This window comes from Triticum urartu, chromosome 3 (assembly GCF_003073215.2).
Source record: "Triticum urartu cultivar G1812 chromosome 3, Tu2.1, whole genome shotgun sequence".
In the NCBI taxonomy this organism is placed as follows: domain Eukaryota; kingdom Viridiplantae; phylum Streptophyta; class Magnoliopsida; order Poales; family Poaceae; genus Triticum; species Triticum urartu.
Window position 1 is genome coordinate 592,586,009 of NC_053024.1, and position 14,807 is coordinate 592,600,815.

General features: G+C 43.8%; 1 protein-coding gene across 1 annotated transcript; it reads right to left on the reverse strand.

Moving 5' to 3' along the window:
- Nucleotides 1-942: 942 nt before the first annotated feature.
- On the reverse strand, nt 943-3,482 carry LOC125545214. The gene is made up of 2 exons (XM_048709103.1): nt 2,158-3,482; nt 943-1,254 (listed from the first exon to the last, which is right to left on the reverse strand). The coding sequence occupies exons 1-2, from the start codon at nt 3,260-3,262 to the stop codon at nt 1,202-1,204; spliced, it is 1,158 nt and encodes a 385-aa protein (XP_048565060.1). The 5' UTR covers nt 3,263-3,482; the 3' UTR covers nt 943-1,201.
- Between the last annotated feature and the right edge of the window lie 11,325 nt (nt 3,483-14,807).

Here is a 14,807-nt window from a genome sequence, read left to right on the forward strand (position 1 = left end):
GGAACGGAGGGAGTAGTTGCTAGGCAGAGAAAATGCCCATCGCTGGAATAGTAATGGGAACTAACAAGTTAAACAGTTTGTTCCCGCAGGCATACTTCACGCTCGATAAGTAATCCCCCCCGTCCGGAAATACTTGTCATCAAAATGAATAAAAAGAGATGTATCTAGACGTATTTTAGTTCTAGATACATTCCTTTTTATCCATTTTGATGACAAGTATTTTCGGACGGAGGGAGTACACACTACAACGGATCAATTTTCAGATGGGAATGGATCATCGATAAGCCATTCCCGCGACTTAGCAATACCTTATATAAACAACAATACAATCAGTAACATAGTGCTTTTATGCACGACTGGCAAATACTGCAACTGTCTAGAATATCACGGCATGTGCAGTATAATGCAAGCATCGTCGGGGAAATAAATAGCAAAACAACAGAAAGAAAAAAGATCCAGCTTAGTTATAAGCATAGTATACTTCTTATAAACTGAAGTAGAACTACTCACAAGAGAACTAGTATTAGCAGATACTTTATCAGCTAATAAAATAGTAGCATTCTTTCAGCCTAAAATGGATGACATTTTAACCTTTGCATGACATTAGAAGTCAGATCAGAGCTTTATGCCTTTGACCACCATTTTTGCTACCGTAGAAAGTTCACAAACTACAACCTCTGTCCGGAATTAACTGTCGCTGAAATGAGTGTATCTAGATGCGTTTCACTCATTTCAGCGATAGTTAATTCCGGACGGAGGGAGTATGTAACATCATTATATAAAATTAAAAAATTACATAACCTGAAAATGTTTTTATTTATGAACCTAGTCAATGCGACAATATATAAACTATTGATTTACTAGTGATCAAGTTGAGAAATTGACTTTCATATAAAACAAAAGCAACATCTGACTTGACTGGAGATACTTAGCAGTGTGTACTAACGTGAACTGTACTAACTAGGATTCTGAATTACTCATGTTCCGGTATATATAGTTCTCGATTATTTAGGCAAAGTACCAGATGCCTTACAAATTACAAATGGAGTTAATACTTTCATAAGAAAACATCATCAGCCAAGCCCATGCAGCAATAAATTGTAAAATAGCATAGATGTCGTAATGGACATGTCTAGGAGATAAAGTTACGTCACCCTTTCAGTCATCACATCATACTAGCATGTCTCACCAAACAACCATCTCACATATTGTTCAGGACTTCATTTCCATCATGTCCATCAACAATGCCAGTACCTACGAGCATAATAAGTCAGGAACAAATGACAATTCCAATGGAAAGCCATCGATAGAAGAGCGAACTACAATGGGATATCTAGATGAACTGAGAGGTGCATAGTTATGTAATCTGAGAAAAATAACACTGAGCTATGAAGAAAATTATTTAATCTCTAGTGCAAACGGACTCCTCACTTCAGGAAGATATTCAACAAAACAAGAACTTAAATTTATTCAATTGGTTTCAGCTTCCAAATGAAAGAGTGTAACTAGCTTTAAGCTCCGAAAAGTGTCGATGGAGTTGCATATTCGGTTGTTTGGGTCTCAACTTCCATTAAGTTATCTTCCAATTTTAACTGTTATGTGTCACATTGTCAAGAGAACTGCGGTCCAGTGCTGAATATTACCATAACATTATTCCTGCAAGAGAAAAAAATACTTTCTAGAAATCATCTTTGGTAAACTTGATTCCTCGTCAGACCAAGCGGGGCAAATTAAGACATGCCAAAACCAAAAGCTGACAAGAAACATAATAGGTTCGACCTATTAGATGTTTTCCAGTTGTACATCTAAACTAGCTAATCACAGCAAGGCTCTTCCACAAGTGACAAATAACTATTTCATTGATTTCCAACTGTTATGCTTCCGATGCTGAAAAGATATATACTTCAGATAGGCACATAAGATGATAAGACTACATCTGAAACACAATTTATGCATACAACCAAAGAACAGTGGCCTTGAGTAGTATTTTCTTTTAAAGAACTCATCAAGCGGCAAAAGAAAAAATTGATGTGATTTGAACTTCAATCATCAGCATAACACTCAAGGATATGACATTCATTTGAGCAACTAATTGCTGAAAATAAATTTATATTATAATACCGCGAAGTAATAAATTATATAAAGGCTTGCTGTTACCTGCAGGATAGAAACATGCAAATGGATAATGGTGACAGAAGGACTTTGGATCAGAAAGTTTCTTGAACTCCATTGACTGGAGGTAGACCATGAAGACACCAGAAGCTGTCAGCACAAGGATTGCATTACTCTCCTCGTCAAACCCAACCAAAGTGAGGAAGTCGCCCTTGCAAGTTGATCTAAGTTCCCCGAATTCAACAGCTCTGTCGGGCACCCATACAGGAAAACCATCAGAATCAGGCTCTCTCTTCCATAATTGGGCGTGGAATTGTGAGAGATGGATGAAGCCAAGCCCACCACCCTGGGAGGGCATAATCCATAACTTGTGAAAGTCGGCTTCCATATCTGTGTGTGGTGGCAGCTCTGTCACAGCTAGGCTCTGCCTATCAAGATCAAACTCAAGTATGACACAGCCATGACCCACGGTAAATAACCAGCAAAAGGAATTCCCAATCAAAGTGCTGGGCTGTGGCATAGACTGAATCGATTGCAGCTGCAGTGAGTTGATGTTGCCCCATGCCCCGGTCTCTGATGAGTAAAGCCATACCGAAACTCTTGTGCATAGTGTGTCACGGGCTATGAGGGCCACCTGGAAATGCCATCCTTGGCGGCGGGCAGGGCGACGCACCGCCCCGTTGAAGAAGAACATCTGGGCGTTGTCCAGCTCCGGCGGGAAGATCAGCCGGCGCTGCTCGCGAGCGACGGGGTTCCATAAAACCAAGCGGCGCATCATCCTGTGGGCGAGGAAAAGGACGAGCCCGTCGCGACAGTCGATGATGCGGTAGCTCTCGAGGGGAGGCATGGAGAAGCGAGCTTCGGGGATGCGGTCTGGTGGATCCAGAATCGGAACAAACGGACGGGAATCGAGGAAGAAGCCAAGGAGAGGAGGCTTGCCGTGGTGGTCGCGGAAGCGGCACTGGAATTGGGGATCGGCGACGAGGCTGCGCCAACGCTTGCAGACGAGGGAGGCCCGGGGCAGGGAGGAAGGCCGCGGGGGCAGGCGGAGGAGAACCTCCCGAAGCATGTCGTCGTCGTCTGGCAGAGAGGCAGGCGGCGGGGAGGTGCGGCGGCAGCCAGGGGTAGACATCTCCCCTCTCGTGCTCATGGTAGGCTTAGCAGCGCAACTCCTCCCGGTGTTTTTTTGATGGGTGATTTGGTCGGTTGGGAGGACTAGTCTGGGGCAGATCAACTAGTCGGCGGGGAGAATGGCGTTGTCTACGCCGCCGGCGAGATGCGGCAACGGCGAGGCGTGCTCATGGGAGCGACCGGGGGCAGCGAGGGGATTGCTTTGGGGATTGGGCAATGTTTAACTAACTTTTTTTTAACGCAGTACGATCGCAAACGCTCATATACACCCATATACAATCATACACGTACATACAATCACCTTTATAAAAGCACACATGCACATCATATCTCTATGAGCACCTCTAATCATTCAACTACAGATTAGTTCACTTTGACTAACTATTTTAAAGGGTAGAAAGTAGAGGAGTATCCGACCAATTAATCCTAGATCTATATTCCTGATTTCAATTCTCTATCATACACACATGTCACCTTAGACATGCTACCTCATCACCTCACCTCACTAATTATTTCTCTGAACATGTATGAAAAATGCTACTCTCTCCGTCTCATAATATAAGAACGTTCTTAACATTAGTGTTGTGTCAACACTCTTATATTATGGGACGGAGATAGTATTTATACTTTACTCATCACACATGCCACCTAATCAATTCACACTGAAAATATTTCTCTCAGCATGCATGAAAAATACTACTTATGTTCTATATGTATTTCCTTCATTTTTGTTTACTATGTATTCTGTATTTTTTATATTAGGTTTGTCTAAAATCAAATTTTATATACTTTAAAAAGTTCATAGAAAAATAAATTAACATACACACCATCAAATCAATATCATTGGATTCATCATTGCATATATTTTCACATCGTATAAATTTGTTACTATAAATGTTTATACTATTTTCTATAAACTTGGTCAAACTTTATAAAGTTTGACTTTAGTCAAAGCTAACATAGTTTTTTTTGAGACATGTCAAAGCTAACAAATTGGTGATGGAGGATGGTTGATGATGACGACGACGACGTATCCCTCTCTCCGGAGCCCCGAACGGACTCCAGATCAGCCCTCCCGAGAAATTTTAGGGCTTGGCGACGGCTCTGTATCGTAAAACGCGATGATTTCTTCTCCCTGATTTTTTTCTCATCGAAACTCAATATATGGAGATGGAGTTGGAGTCGGAGACGCAACAGGGGGCCCACGAGGTAGGGGGACGCGCCCTAGGGGGGGCTGTAACGCCCCGAGACCGATGCTCGATTTGCCTTCCATTTATTTTTAGTTGCTGTTGTGTGTTTATTATGTTTGTAGCATTATCATAATTATTGTTGCATATTTCATTCCTATATATGTTTATGCCATGATCATGTTGAGTGCTTTGTCATATCTTTGCTTCTTGCATCATGCTCATCTCACTTGTTATGTTGCATTGTGCCTTTGTTATTTTTGTTGCATTTGCATCATGATCTTCATTGTAGTGTGCATATTTGTTGCGTGCTTGTTATCTTTGTGAACTCCTTCTCCTCATCTTATTTGTTGTATCATCTTGTCCTTTCCATCTAAACCATCATCAGTGCAACACCCCATCTCTAGCTTCTTCCGTTCAATTCTCACCCATTTATTCAAGTGGCATTGTTTCTGTTCCGTGTAATGTTCATTCTTTTACTATAAATTCTCAACCATGCCTTCAAGCTCTCTGCCGAATTTCAGCTCCTTTCAACTTGATTTGGTTGGGTTCAAAAATGGCTCAAGTTTGAATTTAATTCAAACTTGGATTATTTTTCTACCTCTTAAAATTGCCAAGTCGATTTATTCAAATCCTGCACAAATCCTGGACTCCAGGGACATTCTCATATCTCTCTTAACCCTCTCCTTTATACCTGTGCTTTTCTGTCTTGTTTTCTGTCTAAAGAAAAGAGAAGAAGGGAAGCAGCAGTAGCAACTGAGCAGCCCAGCAGAAGCAGCGCTGCTCCAGTCGAGCCCGGCCCAGCTCCAGCGCCTCCGCAGCCCAGCTCTACTCCCGCAGCCTCGTTCCACTCTCTCGTGGTGAATCCACGCTGGACACCCGTCCAGGCCCCACCTGCAGCCTCTCCTTCCCTTGTTTTTTTCTTCCTCCTCCCGATCTCTTTTCTCTCACGGTAAAACCTCCAGGGCGCCCGCACATGGCCACCGTGGTTTCACCACGACCCATCGACGCCTCCTGGCCCTCCTATAAATCCAGAGCCCCGTGCCCTAGAGTTTCCCTCTTCCCCCTCTTGCCGCCGCCTCAAGGCCTCTACTTCCTCTGGTTCTTCTTCTTCTTCTTCAAGAACTGAGAGCACCACCGAGAGCTTCACCGTCTCCTGCTTGGTCGGAGGCCACCACAGTCGCCTCCAGCATGTCCATCTTCTTCGTCGACGTCGACTCCGCCCGTTCAGACGTCTTCCCTATGTCGGATCACCAAGTTCCACACCGACGACCTCATCCCCTGCTTCCTCTACTTCACGGACAGCAAGTCCACCGGAGATCTTCGCCTCCCCGCCGTCGATCTGCTGCGTCCCCGGCCACTTCTTCTTGTCCTAGGTATACTAGGTATACCCACACCCATCCCTGCTCTTTCTTGTTGCCGACTGATCCCTGTACGCGTCGCTAGTTTCATGTCTTCGTCTAGCTGTCGGTGCTCCGGCGAAGTCTGCAACGTATTTCTGTAGTTGTTGGGGTTGCTGTATCATGCTCGTCCAGCCCCGCTTCCGATCCCCTCGCGCACGCATCGCCTCGCGTCTGACCGCTCTCTACAGCAGCGCCGCGCCTCTGCTTTCGCCTCACCGCGCACGCACCTGTAGCCAGCAACTCTTGCGCTCGACCGAAGCCTCGTGGTCCCTTGCATGCCTCTGCAGTCGCCGTGTCCGAAGCGAGCCCGAGCTCGTCCTTAGGATCCCGCACACCCGAACCTGTGCGCTGCACCCTGAACCTTTCCGCCCGCCCACCGTAGCTCTGCATCCACCGCAGGCGCCATGCTTGCTCGCTGCCGTCGCCGCTGAGATCCCCGTGCGCGCTTCAGTTTGGGTCTTGGTCGCGTTGCACATACGCTTTACCTTGCGCCGGTCTCCCTTTGCATGACCAACACAAAGCTAGCCCAGTGGCTAGCGCAGCCAGTATCCATCCAGGAGGTCTGGGGTTTGAGTCCCAGCTGCCCATATTTTTGCTCTATTTTCCTGTTATTTTGCACACACCCACAGCTGCTTGGGCCAAATCCTACTCGGCCACTGCCACTGTTTCAGATTCGGCCCGATGTTATATTTTTCCCAGTCTGTGATTTTTGTCATATCTAGTGCTTGCATATTTTCAGAACTGCCATTGTTTTGCATTGCTCATATTTAAATATGCATGCATCCAAATTGAACAAACTATATATGTAACTTGACTAGAATTTCATCTAGTTTCATAATATCCAACTTTCAACCATGTTTAAAATGTTTAAAATGCTGCTTGTTTAAACTTGCTAAAATGATTTATTTCATAACTAAATAACCGTAGCTCGGTTTCTAATAAACTTTATATGTAATGTGATTTTTGTCATATCTATTGCTTGCATATTTTCAGAACTGCCATTGTTTTGCATTGCTCATATTTAAATATGCATGCATCCAAATTGAACAAACTATATATGTAGCTTGACTAGAATTTCATCTAGTTTCATAATATCCAACTTTCAACCATGTTTAAAATGTTTAAAATGCTGCTTGTTTAAACTTGCTTAATTAACTTGCTAAAATGATTTATTTCATAACTAAATAACCGTAGCTCGGTTTTTAATAAACTTTATATGTAATGTGATTTTTGTCATATCTAGTGCTTGCATATTTTTAGAACTGCCATTGTTTTGCATTGCTCATATTTAAATATGCATGCATCCAAATTGAACAAACTATATATGTAACTTGACTAGAATTTCATCTAGTTTCATAATATCCAACTTTCAACCATGTTTAAAATGCTGCTTGTTTAAACTTGCTTAATTAACTTGCTAAAATGATTTATTTCATAACTAAATAACCGTAGCTCGGTTTTTAATAAAATTTATATGTAATGTGATTTTTGTCATATCTAGTGCTTGCATATTTTCAAAACTGCCATTGTTTTGCATTGCTCATATTTAAATATGCATGCATCCAAATTGAACAAACTATATATGTAACTTGACTAGAATTTCATCTAGTTTCATAATATCCAACTTTCAACCATGTTTAAAATGTTTAAAATGCTGCTTGTTTAAACTTGCTTAATTAACTTGCTAAAATGATTTATTTCATAACTAAATAACCGTAGCTCGGTTTTTAATAAACTTTATATGCAAATGGGGTAGAAAAATGCCTAGATTATCATGATGGCTTTACTTTGCATGTTTAACAACTCTAAAATTATGTTTAGGCAGAACAGTACCAAACCTAATATATGCATATGAGGAGTTTCCGGACTTGTTGTTTTGTTGCTCCGGCCTCATTTAAACTTGCCTAGATTAGATAGTTTCATCATGCTTCCCCTCTTGCCATTGTTTAACAACATTTAATATTGTTGGGTACATAAACGAGATCGAACTAAATAACTTGAATGTGGTGTTTCGTCAATATGCAACGGAGTTGCATATTGAGCTCCACTTAATTTGTAGGGTTGTTTGTGCACTTTACCATGCCATGCTTCATTAAACCGGACATGCATCATACTTGTTTGTGCATCATGCCATGATTATGTGGTGGTTGTTTACTATGTTGTTTGCTCTTTCCGGTGTTGCTTCTTCGGGTTGGTTCCGATAACGTCGCGTTTGTGAGGACTCGTTCGACTACGCCCGTTTGTCTTCTTCATGGACTCGTTCTTCTTCCTTACGGGATTTCAGGCAAGATGACCATACCCTCAAAATCACTTCTATCTTTGCTTGCTAGTTGCTCGCTCTTTTGCTATGCCTATGCTGCGATACCTACCACTTGCTTATCATGCCTCCCATATTGTTGAACCAAGCCTCTAACCCACCTTGTCCTAGCAAACCGTTGTTTGGCTATGTTACCGCTTTGCTCAGCCCCTCTTATAGCGTTGTTAGTTGCAGGTGAAGATGAAGTTTGTACCTTGTTGGTACATGGATATGTTGTTCCTTGTTGGAACATGTTTACTTGTTGGGCTATCACAATATCTCTTATCTAATTAATGCATCTATGTACTTGGTAAAGGGTGGAAGGCTCGGCCTTATGCCTGGTGTTTTGTTCCACTCTTGCCGCCCTAGTTTCCGTCATATCGGTGTTATGTTCCCGGATTTTGCGTTCCTTACGCGGTTGGGTATAATGGGAACCCCTTGACAGTTTGCTTTGAATAAAACTCTTCCAGCAAGGCCCAACATTGGTTTTACCATTCGCCACCTAGCCTTTTTCTTTCCCTTGGGTAGGCCTGCCCAAGGGTCATCTTTATTAAACCCCCGGGCCAGTGCTCCTCTGAGTGTTGGTCCAAACTGAGCGATGTCCGGAGCTACAAGGGGCAACTCTGGGCTGGCCCACCCGACGTCTGGCTCATCCGGTGTGCCCTGAGAACGAGATATGTGCAGCTCCTATCGGGATTTGTCGGCACATCTGGGTGGCTTTGCTGGTCTTGTTTTACCATTGTCGAAATGTCTTGTAACCGGGATTCCGAGTCTGATCGGGTCTTCCCGCTAGAAGGAATATCCTTCGTTGACCGTGAGAGCTTGTGATGGGCTAAGTTGGGACACCCCTGCAGGGTTTTGAACTTTCGAAAGCCGTGCCCGCGGTTATGGGCAGATGGGAATTTATTAATGTCCGGTTGTAGAAAACCTGAAGTTGACCTTAATTAAAATGCACCAACCGCGTGTGTAACCGTGATGGTCTCTTTCCGGCGGAGTCCGGGAAGTGAACACGGTGTTGGAGTAATGTCTGATGTAGGTTGTTCTAGGATCACTTCTTGATCATAGTTGTTCGACCGTGCTTTTGCCTTTTCTTCTCGCCCTCTTTTGCGAATAGGTTAGTCACCATATATGCTAGTCGCTTGCTGCAGCTCCACCTCATACCTTTTACCTTACCCATAAGCTTAAATAGTCTTGATCGCGAGGGTGTGAGATTGCTGAGTCCCCGTGACTCACAGGTTCTTCCAAAACCAGCTTGCAGGTGCCGTTGAACCGTGCAGATGACGCAACCAAGCTCAAGGAGGAGCTCGATGAGGATCTTGCCCTTTATGTTGTTTCGTTCTAGTTGATCAGTAGTGGAGCCCAGTTGGGGTCGATCGGGGACCTGTGTAGCATTTGGGGTAGTCTTCTTTTATTTTGGTTCCGTAGTCGGACCGTGATTATATCTGGTTGATGTAATGCTTTATTCATGTAATTCTGTGAAGTGGCAATTGTAAGCCAACTATGTATCTCTTTCCCTTATGTATTACATGGGTTGTGTGAAGATTACCTCACTTGCGACATTGCTTTCAATGCGGTTATGCCTCTAAGTCATGCTTCGACACGTGGGAGATATAGCCGCATCGAGGGCGTTACAAGTTGGTATCAGAGCCTTCCCCGACCTTAGGAGCCCCCCTGCTTGATCGAATTAGCTGACGTTGTTGAGTCTAGAAAAATGTTTTGAGTCATTTAGGAATTATATATCGGAGAGTTTAGGAATTCTTTTTACTCCCCAGTCCCTTCATCGCTCTGGTAAGGCATCCTGACATAGAGTTTTGACTCTTCTCTTCTCAAATTTCACTAAAAAAAATTTAGGATCACACGGGTATCTTGGAATCGTTCCGATGGTTTTGTGACGAGAACATTGTTCTTGGTGCCTCCTGACATTTAGGGGTTGTGGCAGTGTCCCGGGGAGTTGAGCTCCAAGGTGTTGTCGTCACAATTTTATCGTTGCAGTTCTGGAATACCTGAGATTAGTTTTGCCGACATCGAAATCTCTTTTATGCAGTTGTTGGTGAGATAACCTCGACGCCACCCGGTACTGGGGCGGGAGTTCGGGAGTATTGCCATAACTCGTATAACGGATGCTTTTCGAAGGTTGAGGTAGATGATTTCCGAAGGTTTCTCGGTTATGTGTTGAAGGATGGATACAGCTGGATGTAGGATTTGCTAGATTTGGGTGAGATATTATGCTTCCCCTGTATCCCAACACCTGATTGCATAACCGGAAAGTTTCGGGAGTTTATAAGTGGGAATTCAAGTAGATCTTAGGATTTCTTTCCGACAGATGTATGATATGAAATTGGGGTTCAATGTCTAGTGGTCCGCCTATTCACGTTTGGTTTTAGAGTGGTCTCGTTGTGTCTTAAAGAGTCCTTGGCTATGCCGACTCGGGGACGCTTCGTATGTCATGTGCACTGCCTTGTACATGATGGTGTTGTACGATCAAGCCCGTGTAGGCCCCACCACGAAAACTTCGGACGAAATCTCTATCATATGTTTGTTCCGGCTTATTTTGCAAGCCAATCCTTGGTTTTGTTTTGAGTTGTGGTATTCGAGTTGCTTCAATGTCAAAGGTTGATTCCATACCCTTTCCTAAACGGTGTTCTCATACTCCGATGTGAATACCAATCCTTCTTGATAATTGAGATTGTCATGTCAATCCTTTTCAATCGGTGTGTCTCTCGTCAAGTGGATCCGATCACTTCAACATCCGCAAGATCAAGTATCAGTTCTTCTCAACGGTGCTCATTTCATTCGTCCCAAGCTGCCTTTGTTTTCCCGCCCTCCCACCGTTTTTCTTCGAGGACTCAAATTTCTTAATCAAGTATCCATTTTACTGATGTGAAGTATCTCCTTTCTTTTCAATCAATATCCTTATCCGGTGATTCTCATGAAGATTCTAACGGAGCTTCAAGTTCGTCACTCTTCACTCGTTTTCTTCTCCGGTGGATTCAAATCAAGCTTTTGGTGTTGATCATATCCTTTTCCTCGTTTCAGAAGTTTTATCATACCGGTGCACCTCATAATCTTCCACTCTTCGCTATTCTTTTGTTCCGGAGTGCTAAAGATATCTCAGAAGATTCGTGTTTCCGCTCTTATTTCATTCAAGCTATTTCAAGGATGTTATATCAGTCAAGCCATTCAATTAAAATCGATGCAATCTATCTTTTAAATCATTCTATCGGTGTTTTCTTTTGAGTGGGCCCTAACCCACAGGTCTTTTCCCAGGATCTTACCCGACTCTTCTTATTTTTACCGGAGCTATTCTCAAATCTTTTAAAGTTTGACGTAAGAATGAATTATCATGAGTCAAATGTCTTTCTCCAAGATCTTTCAAATTCTTTTCATCGTTGGCTCAACCTCTTCGTTTTTTATTCTTCCGGAGTGTCTAAATAATTCATGGTGGTGTTTCTCGTCGTCATTCTTGGATTTTGAAGACCGAAGAAAATTTTCTCTTTAATCTTGCTCCATTCTCTTCAAGATTCGTGATGTTGGGGAACGTAGCAGAAATTCAAAATTTTCTACGCAACACCAAGATCAATCTATGGAGTAATCTAGCAACGAGGGAAGGAGAGTGCATCTACATACCCTTGTAGATCGCTAAGCGGAAGCGTTCAAGAGAACGGGGTTGATGGAGTCGTACTCGTCGTGATCCAAATCACCGATGATCCTAGTGCCGAACGGACGGCACCTCCGCGTTCAACACACGTACAGCCCGGTGACGTCTCCCATGCCTTGATCCAGCAAGGAGAGAGGGAGAGGTTGAGGAAGACTCCATCCAGCAGCAGCACAACGGCGTGGTGGTGATGGAGGAGCGTGGCAATCCTGCAGGGCTTCGCCAAGCACCGCGAGATATGAGGAGAAAGAGAGGGAGGGCTACACCAACAGGAAGAGATCAGATCGCGTGTTATGAGCAGCCCCTATGCCTCACTATATATAGGGGAGAGGGAGGAGGGTGCGCCCCCTCTAGGGTTCCCACCCCTAGGGGGGCGGCAGCCCTAGATGGGAAAGGGGAGGCGGCCAAGAGGGGGAGAGGGGGGGCGCCCCCTAGGGTGGGCCTTAGGCCCATCTAAGCCTAGGGTTTCCCCTCTCTCCTCCTATGTTGCGCCTTGGGCCTTGTGGGAGGCGCACCAGCCCACTTAGGGTCTGGTCCCTCACCACCCTTGGCCCATGCAAGCCTCCGGGGCATGTGGCCCCACTTGGTGGACCCCCGGGACCCTCCCGGTGGTCCCGGTACGTTACCGATAAACCCTGAAACTCTTCCGGTGACCAAAACAGGACTTCCCATATATAAATCTTTACCTCCGGACCATTCCGGAACTCCTCGTGACGTCCGGGATCTCATCCCGGACTCCGAAAAACATTCGGTAACCACATACAAACTTCCTTTATAACCCTAGCGTCATCGAACCTTAAGTGTGTAGACCCTACGGGTTCGGGAACCATGCAGACATGACCGAGACGTTCTCCGGTCAATAACCAGCAGCGGGATCTGGATACCCATGTTGGCTCCCACATGTTCCATGATGATCTCATCGGATGAACCACGATGTTGAGGACTTAATCAATCACGTATACAATTCCCTTTGTCTATCGGTACGATACTTGCCCGAGATTCGATCGTCGGTATCCCGATACCTTGTTCAATCTCGTTACCGGCAAGTCTCTTTACTCGTTCCGTAACACATCATCCCGTGATCAACTCCTTGATCGCATTGTGCACATTATGATGATCTCCTACCGAGTGGGCCCAGAGATACCTCTCCGTCACACGGAGTGACAAATCCCAGTCTCGATTCGTGCCAACCCAACAAACACTTTCGGAGATACCTGTAGTGCACCTTTATAGTCACCCAGTTACGCTGTGACATTTGGTACACCCAAAGCATTCCTACAGTATCCGGGAGTTGCACAATCTCATGGTCTAAGGAAATGATACTTGACATTAGAAAAGCTTTAGCATACGAACTACACGATCTTTGTGCTAGGCTTAGGATTGGGTCTTGTCCATCACATCATTCTCCTAATGATGTGATCCCGTTATCAACGACATCCAATGTCCATGGTCAGGAAACCGTAACCATCTATTGATCAACGAGCTAGTCAACTAGAGGCTTACTAGGGACATGGTGTTGTCTATGTATCCACACATGTATCTGAGTTTCCTATCAATACAATTCTAGCATGGATAATAAACGATTATCATGAACAAGGAAATATAATAATAATCAATTTATTATTGCCTCTAGGGCATATTTCCAACAGTCTCCCACTTGCACTAGAGTCAATAATCTAGTTCACATCGCCATGTGATTAACACTCATGGGTCACATCGCCATGTGACCAACATCCAAAGAGTTTACTAGAGTCAATAATCTAGTTCACATCACTATGTGATTAACACTCAATGAGTTCTGGGTTTGATCATGTTGCTTGTGAGAGAGGTTTTAGTCAACGGGTCTGAACCTTTCAGATCCGTGTGCGCTTTACAAATCTCTATGTCATCTCCTAGATGTAGCTACCACGTTCTATTTGGAGCTATTCCAAATAACTGTTCTACTTGGAGCTATTCTAAATTGTTGCTCCATTATACGTATCCGGTATCTCTACTCAGAGCTATCCGGATAGGTGTTAAGCTTGCATCGACGTAACCCTTTACGACGAACTCTTTTACCACCTCCATAATCGAGAAAATTCCTTAGTCCACTAGTTACTAAAGATAACTTTGACCGCTGTCCTGTGATCCATTCTTGGATCACTCTTGTACCCCTTGACTGACTCATGGCAAGGCACACTTCAGGTGCGGTACACAGCATAGCATACTGTAGAGCCTATGTCTTAAGCATAGGGGACGACCTTCGTCCTTTCTCTCTATTCTTCTGCCGGGTCAGGTTTCGAGTCTTACTCAATGTTCACACAGCCAAGAACTCCTTCTTTGCCGATCCATTTTGAACTCCTTCAAAATCTTGTCACGGTATGTATTCATTTGAAAGTACTATTAAGCGTTTTGATCTATCCTTATAGATCTTGATGCTCAATGCTCAAGTAGCTTAATCCAGGCTTTCCATTGAAAAACACTTTCCAAATAACCCTATATGCTTTCCAGAAATTCTACGTCATTTCTGATCAACAATACGTCAACAACATATACTCATCAGAAATTCTATAGTGCTCCCACTCACTTCTTTGGAAATACAAGTTTCTCATAAACTTTGTATACACCCAAAACTTTGATCATCTCATCAAAGCATACATTCCAACTCCAAGATGCTTACTCCAGTCCTCAGAAGGATTGCTGGAGCTTTGCATACTTATTAGCATCTTTCAGGATTGACAAAACCTTCCGGTTGTATCACATACAACCTTTCCTCAAGAAAAACATCGAGGAAACAATGTTTTGACATCCTATCTGCAAGATTTCATAAATAATGCAGTAATCACTAATATAATTCCAACAGACTCTTAGCATCGCTACGGGTGAGAAAGTCTCATCGTAGTCAACTCCTTGAACTTGTCAGAAAACATCTTAACGACAAGTCGAGCTTTCTTAATGGTGATACTTACCATCATTGTCCGTCTTCCTTCTAAAATCCATCTGTACTCAACAGCCTTACGACCATCAAGTAGTTCTTCCAAAGT

Excerpts from the sequence above, each read along its gene's own strand:
- LOC125545214 (XM_048709103.1), bottom strand. The coding sequence starts at position 3,262 with ATGAGCACGAGAGGGGAGATGTCTACCCCTGGCTGCCGCCGCACCTCC. Across the intron at positions 1,255-2,157 it reads TGCATGTTTCTATCCTGCAG|GTACTGGCATTGTTGATGGA; the intron begins GTAACAGCAAGC and ends TTATGCTCGTAG.